Source organism: Arachis hypogaea, chromosome 8, assembly GCF_003086295.3.
Source record: "Arachis hypogaea cultivar Tifrunner chromosome 8, arahy.Tifrunner.gnm2.J5K5, whole genome shotgun sequence".
NCBI lineage: Eukaryota > Viridiplantae > Streptophyta > Magnoliopsida > Fabales > Fabaceae > Arachis > Arachis hypogaea.
In genome coordinates, this window is record NC_092043.1 from 13827682 (window position 1) to 13835860 (window position 8179).

General features: G+C 34.8%; 1 protein-coding gene across 1 annotated transcript; it reads right to left on the reverse strand.

Moving 5' to 3' along the window:
- Nucleotides 1-4129: 4129 nt before the first annotated feature.
- Nucleotides 4130-7350, reverse strand: LOC112706217 (transport inhibitor response 1-like protein). The gene is made up of 3 exons (XM_025757398.3): nt 6457-7350; nt 5776-6292; nt 4130-5687 (listed from the first exon to the last, which is right to left on the reverse strand). Exons 1-3 carry the CDS (start codon nt 6990-6992, stop codon nt 4929-4931), a joined length of 1812 nt encoding a protein of 603 aa, XP_025613183.1. The 5' UTR covers nt 6993-7350; the 3' UTR covers nt 4130-4928.
- Between the last annotated feature and the right edge of the window lie 829 nt (nt 7351-8179).

Below are 8179 nucleotides of genomic sequence, written 5' to 3' on the forward strand. Positions count from 1 at the left end.
ATGCAAAAAGCTTTAATTTTCCAAAAGCTTGGACCCTTATTCTATAGTAAGAGTACACTAACACTAGTATTTCATTTAGTTAAGGTTGATCATGATTCATTGCCAAATTGGGGTCCACCATGAATTTAGAACCACCAAATTTCCAATCTTTTTATGCTCCCTCTCCTCATCCTTTTGACCAAATTGAAGCTACTAACACATGACAATCACACAGCTTGATTCATTGAAGGCAAAGTGACCCACCCCCCTGACTTGACAAAAAGAAAAATGGTTCCAATGAGTTTCAAAACGCTCAGAGTACTGTTTTACATGTCACGCTTGAAAGATAGATATCAATATGTGCTTGAGAGTTTCTAACCATTCTAAAGGAGTTATGATTGGAATGCTCTTTTCCCTCTCTTTCAAATCATGCACCAAACCAACCAATAAATAACCCTTTTTAGCCTTAATGGAATTTGAATTGTAACTTGTGTGGCATCAAGCCTTAGTTTTTTCTATATATTCCGCAAATGGGGGAGCTGTTTGTTAGAACTAATGAGTTTTCATCATTAGGAAATAACTGCATCTATACCAGATTGTGCTTCTTCTTAAACACCATAATCAGGCCCTGCCCACCATCCATGGAGGATCATCCATTTCTCGATTTTCTAGTCCGGACCCATTCCTCAAGAGGCCTTCAATTATCACATTTATGTACATTTTAAATATGGTGAAAACTAAGGTGAAGTCGACTTTACGTGAAGTTGATACCATCTAACGACTCTCAGTTATCAACTTCATGTGAAATCGACTGCACCTGAATTTTCACCTAATAATATGCGGTAACGCCATAATTTGCTTAAATTAGTATTCATTAGCTATTGTAATATTTAATAAATATTAAATAAAATAAATTCTGATTATTTTTTGTTAATAGTTTTTACTTACCAAACTAAATATATTTCTCGGTATAAAAATGGGTAAAGAATTATAAGTTAAGTTTTAAAGTGATTTTGGAATTAGTTGTGTATATTAAAATAATAATCTCAATTACACTGATGACATTTTTAAGATTGACCATAATAACATGATGAATCACATGTTTAAACTTAGGTTGCTTGTAATTTGATCCTAATGATCCATAATAATTTGGGGAAGACACTAAATTATTAGGGTCTATAGGGGGGAAATGGTAAAGAAAATATTGTACAGGGCAAAAAGAAAAAGAAAGAAAAGAGTATTTGTACGTTGCACAAACGCTATCTTCCAAAACTTCATGTCATGTTTGGTCATGTAGTGGACAAAGATACCGAAGCAAGGGATATTGCTGCTTTCATTTCTTGAGGAAAAAAAAAAAAAGAAAAACTTTTTTTTTTCTCTAATGCTTATCTTCATTATGATTAACCTTTTGAGGGACTTGAACACAACTTATCTAAAGAGAATTCGACAATATTTGACTGGTGTCCTATGCTCCCCCTATAGCTATGGTCTATGGATTAACATGAGCCCTTTATTATTTATTAGTGCATGTCTAATCCCTTCAGTTGTATTTAGTTCTGAAAATAGAATAAAATAAAATACTAAAAAACAAAATATAAAAATTAAAATATAAAATTAGTATTTTTATATTTTATTTAATAATAAATTAAAATAAATTATAAAAATTTAATTTATTTTTATTTATTTATTTAAAATTTTTAAAAAATATAATTATAAAAAATTAATAAAAATAATAAAAAATAAAAAATTAATTATATCTTTTATGAATATTTATATATTTTTTTTTATTTATATTTTATCTGTTAAATAAAATTTTATATTTTTATATTCTTATTTCAGAATCACGTGAAGATATGATAAAGGCTACCTTAGTTTTTTCATTCATTTCAGTGAAGTGTTTTCTAGTGCTGTATCTGGCCATGCTCCTTTTTCATTTCTTGTGTACCATGGATTTAATAAGATCATATCATAATGGTTAATGGACCTTCCCTATACTTAACATTCTCTTTATTTTTGGATAAAATAAGAATATTGTCAAGAATTCAGGTTCTATATAATTTAGTAAATATTTGATGATGCGATCAGATGAAGTTCGTTGTAAAATCCTTTGACAATATCAATATATCAAATTGATCTCTATTGTACATTAATGATTACAAGTTACAAGTGATCCCAAGTATTAACCTTTTACTCCTAATCAAGCCTACAATAATTGATGAGTTGATAACAAAATAGGAATTTCTCTAAATTCTTTAGGTGATTTTATTTTTACAGCCCCCATGATATGACCTTTTTATATATTGACCATCATTAGATACTAGATACTCAAGATTCACTCTTCTTACAATAAAATAGGAACTATTTATGTTCCTTGTTTGAGTTGTGGAAGTGAAATATCTCAGAATCATGGAAGAGTTTTTTTCGAAAATGTTTGGTAACCAAAAAAATTTAATTAAAATCGGTCGGAATTTGTTTTATTTAATTTTTATTAATTATTGTAGCAATTAATAAAAATTAAATAAGACAAGTTCTGACTATTTTCTTTTGTTTTTCTAACATTAGCAAACTTTTTTATACAATGCAATGTGAAAAATGTATTTCTACAGTCAGTCAAAATAACTAATTTCTAAATCTACTATTTAATAAGTTATCAAAATAGACTAAAATAACAAATTAGATTAGTCGATGGTAAAACTCTTTACCATATTAGTGTATCAAAATTATATTCTTATTTTTTATACTTTAAATAGACTAAAAAATCATGAGATAAAACTCAAATCCTATTTGGTAGAAGAAATATATATTCCAAGTTGTGACATAAAATTAACACAGAAAGTGGCAAAACAGTTTTCTAAAACTAATCCAATGGAATAGCACATAACAACATGCTTTAGTGGTTGACATGGTGCTTAGATCAAACAGACAAAAGTTGAAGAAGGAAAACAAAAACAATTCCAAACCCTTTTTGGCTTCATGGAACTTTTTCATATATTATATTCTATTTCCATTCCTCATGAAGGCACCGACACCACGCCGAGCCACTATTGTTTTGTTTCATTCTTATTTTTTTATTTTTATTTTTGTATATCAATTAGTTTCTTCATTCTCACTATTTTATGTGAACCATGATACCATTGTTGATTAAAAATAAAAGCATGATTATAAGAAATATGTTAATAATAATATGCACAAAGCCATGATGCACCCCAACATCAATAGGCGAAACACGTGGCAGTTGCTTGATGATATAGTGGGCCCGGGCCTCGTTTGGGGGGCCTGACCAATCAGCCCAAAGCAACTCAACTTTTTAAGCGTTGCAACAAGTTATAATTATTATTATTATTGGCTTTCATCATTGTGTATGTGTGCTTAGCAACAGTACAATGCATGTGATAGCTAGATCTAGTTGAATGTTTATAATTTATATACGTTACTCATTCATTCAGTACCATATAATTTAATGAAACCCTTTTTTTATTTATTTGAAATTAAAAAGATAAAGGAGATGGACAGATCTAAATTCTAATCTAATGGCTACTAATTATTTATTGAACACAAAAGAGAAAACCAAGGTAAATGACCAAAGAAGGAAATACAAAATAGCAAGAGGACTATTCTACCCACAAAGAGGAAAATGGATAAGCCAAATAATGAGAGAACTACTTAGTGTTTGTGTCAGTTCCTTTATTGTGTGTATCTGTTCACCCCACAAGCTTTCTTATCCTCAACAAAAAGCAGTGTTGATTTCATTATGGAAGGTGAGGATCAAAGAGTGAAAAAGATAGAAGGAGAAATGACCAAATGCCATTGGTCCACTTGGGTTAGACTTTGACAAAGAAAGAGTGAAACCCCAAGGCTTTAATTTGCATAGTCACATCCCACTTTGATCTTAACTTTGCACTAAGCAAGCAAGATATTTTCCCCAACACTATTTATTATATCATAGAAATAGAGTTTTAGTTTTAGTTAATCCAACTAAGCAATGGAAAAACCCCACATGAAGAAAGGCAAAGAGGTTGTACTTGAATAACATTTCAAGCATAATTAAAGGGCCTTCACAATCAACTGTGACTTGTAATTCAGAAAAGGAAATGCATAGACACAGCACAAGAAGCCCCACAAAGTATAAATGCATATGGTCCATGCAAAATTCTTAAATTCCGGCATTTATTAACCATCTCACAATTGTTAACAATAATAATAACAATAAATTCAACAGTCAGGAGGGAGCTTCATCTGTTCAGCAGCACATCTGAAAAATCAAACATTTAAATAGACACAAATACGCTTATATCATCATCATAGCATAATGGGAATTGGATATTTGACACCTACGGTTCAAACTAACTATCACCTTAATCAAATTACACAAACTAACTTCTGCTTCTCTACTGTTCCGGTCCAAGAGTTAACAGAATGTCACCCTCCAAACCTCCTAATATCTTGATCCTTCTGAGCCTGCTTCCTAATCGACCTTCTATTTCGCTGAGGACATGAATAAATCAATTACCGGAGCAGCTTCAACAATCTCTACCAATTCCCCCTTTTCTTCTAGAGACTTTCATTTATGATGAAAATGAATGTAAAAGTACAAAAGGACATAAATATCAAGTATAGTGATACAACAACATTGGATAGTCCAATACCTGCGCGATTTCATCTTCTGTGTCATTCTCCAATCATCCTCCCCTAACTTTTCTCTATCCACCTTGCTATTTCGAGTCCTCTGCAATGAAAAATAATACAGAGAGATGTTTTCTCATATCCATGGCATGCTGCCGCCCCAGCAATCCTGGCTAGAACAACAATTGTTAAGCTCGGCTTTGTTTGACATGGGCAGCAGAAATCTTCTGGCAGGTTTATTTAAAAAATCTCTTGCTGTATAATTTCACACAACAGCCAGCCACCAAGGATGGAAAAGGCTAGTAGGTTCTAAAACTTAAAAAAAGCTATTGAAGAATGGTAACGCATTTAGGAGCATCATTCCGCGGCCGATCGAGAGACCGATACATGTATAATATCTCGATATGATCATCAGCTTTGTCTTCTTGACTATCAATGACTTCCAATGCTAGATGGGGCAATGCTCTTGCAATTTCTTGGCAACCTTGGCGTGTCAATTTACACGTTGACATCCAGAGAAATCTCATGTTGTAAAAATGATGCAACCCAGAATGCAATGCTGCATCCCCAAATGGGCTGTCCCTGATTTCAAGCTTTTGTAAATTAGGGCATCCTTCTAGCACATATTTAAGGCCCTGATCTGAGTCTCCAGCAAAGGCAACTGACAGTGTTCGAACTAATTTCCCATACATCCCAATGTAACGAAAAGCTTGATCTGTCAATAACCCAGATACAGCAAGTCGAGTAAGTTTCTTACAATTCATAACAATAGCACCAAAACCGTCATCCATGGGTTCATGGGTCTCAGGATCTGGCCGGTATCGCCCAATTATACAGAGACGAAATACAACAAGATCCGGGCAATTCTTTGACATAGCTATCACAGCTGCATTCGTCATTCTTTGGCAAAAGAAGAGGATCGATTGCAATTTCCTACAACCCTGAGAAATTACTTCTAAGCCTACTTCAGAAACTGGACCTTCGACCTCTTCCCTCGTGTTACCAGGGAAAACTCGAAGCTCCCGCAAATCTTTGCAAGTTGCAGCCACAGCTTGAAGACCTTCATCACAAATTGAATCAAGTACCTGCAACAGGAAAAAACAAAGGTAAGCATTAGATACTAACCTATGGAAAGGCAAACCGGTGTCATAAAAAACCGAAGAAAATACATACCCATAATGTTTGGAGTTTATGACATTGCAATATGACCGGTTTGAGTTGGTCAGCGTTAACATCAGCATAGCTAAGATTCAAAGATGTGAGATTAGCACAGGCCGGATAGATGGCCGGTAAGTAATCCGGCAAAATATCCCGGAACCCAGACAAACAAACTAGGGATTTGCAAGCTGCAAAGGCAGATGAGTAATCCAGTTCCTGATCACCAACAGCCACATCATCTGATGCACAGAATGAACCTGTCCCAAGATGGGTGAGCTGTGGAGCTCGATGCATCAGGCGGTACAACTGAGGAATGGAAACATAATGATTCAGCCTAAGCTTCTTCAGATAAGGTGATCTAGCCACTAGCCTCTCCAAGGATTCAAAATTTACAGGGCACTCAACGCACTCAAACACAAGAGACTCCAGATGAGTCTCACCATCCGGAAAACATGATATCCAATCCATCACCTCCTCGTCTTCATCAGCATCCTCAACCACAGACTCCACAAGGTCAAGCACTCTCAGCAACCTGCCAATACAAGGCAATGAAGGTGTAAAACCCCTTTAACACAACAAACAAATACCACATAATGAAGAGTCAAATGTACAAACACCTAGAGTGAATACTCAGTACCCAACAATGCCACAAAAATATGCAACCTTTCCTTATCAAACAAGAACAGCAACGAATACCTGCAGTTGGCAGCAACAGCGGCAATTCCAGGGATCCCAAAACCTTCACAGCACACGAGAACGAGTTCCTTGAAGGAGGGGAAGGAACGAGCGATAAGGTTGAGGTCATCATCAGTGAGAGACATACGCTTCAGGTGAAGCTTCTCGAGCCAAGGGTAGGCATCGGCGAGTGCAGAGCCCCAGGGAGAGAAGTGGGCACCCCAGTTAAGCGGCAACAGATCGAAGTCCGCGAAGCGAGGCTTGCCCTTCACGGTGAGGGACCGGACACGGCGGAAGCGGGAGGTGGCGCGGTGTGGCGAAACGGCGTAGCAGTTTCCGATGAAGAGATCAGATCGGGTGAGCGCCTCCGCCCGGTACCATGAATGGCAGACGAGTGAGGCGGCGTTCCGGTCCCGGCGGCAGGTGAGGAAGTGGAGCACGTTCTCGAGAACAATCTCCAGCACCCGATCCGGCGGCGGAGAACGGATCTCCGACATGGGGGCGGCGGTGGAAGTGCAGTTGGGGAGATCGGGGAGAGAAGATCCAGAATGAGTCATGGTTGGATCAGTAAATAGAAAAAGGTTGAATCTTTGGGAAGATCATGATCATGTGATGGGTTGGTTCCATTGTTTCTATCTTTGCATTTCCATGAAGCAGCAGCAGCAGAAGTTGATGGAGTGTGGTTGTTGTTAGTAGTTTCCTTTTTTTTTTCTTTTCTTTTTTTAAATTGAATTAAATTAATTGATGAGAGAGTGAGAGAGACAGAGTCTGTGGTGTGTGCTGTCTATGTCTTCTCAGCTCAGCATTGGGATTCTCTCTCTTTCTTTTCTTTTCTTTTCTTTTCTTTTTCTCACTACTTTCCTCTCACTTTCATTTTCATCACAAAATATCAACTCTCCTCCTCCTACATTCATTATTGGGGATACCTCCATTTTTATAATTATACAAAAATCATTTACATTATTAACTTCGGCTAATTTTTTTTGTTATGGAGTAAAAATTGTGATATACTTTAATATTGTAATTTTTGGATTTTTTTAAAATTGTGGAAGTACATAAATTCCTGGGTCCAATTTTTGTACTTAAAATTTCTTAATTTTTTTTAATACAAATTTCTGAGACCGATTTGTGTACCTTTCAGAAATCTCTGGTCCAATTTGTGTACCTCTCAAAAATTAAACGATCTAATTTCTATACCTCTAAAAATAGGACAGTCCAATTTGTATACCTCTAATAAATCGGACAGTCCAATTTCTGCTTCTCTAGTTAAATAATTCCACATTTGAGTATAATACCTCAACAATCTACATTTAAAAAAACACCACTACCACTCCAATATTAAAAATAAAAAGTTCTATTAACTTCATGCCCCAACTCCACATTTTTGAAATTTCATTTAATATGTTTTCCAAAACATTTTTTATGCTAGAACAGTAGAACTAGAAGAGCAGATTTCAAATCTTAATTCAGATTAAAATTCACAATTCTTAAAAAATAATAAAAAATATTTTATTCTAATAATTAAATATTATAGATACTAATAAAGGACTTACCTTAACTTTTAATTTAATTTAATAATAACTAAAAAATTAAATTATGATTATTTCATGGCTTAAATATAAAGAATTTGACCTATTATATAAGGACACATTACAAAAAGTAAGTTACCTTATGGGATTCCAGAGTCATTGCCAAATGCGAAGAAATAAATGTTTTAACTATCTATCAATTTTAATTTTGTTTA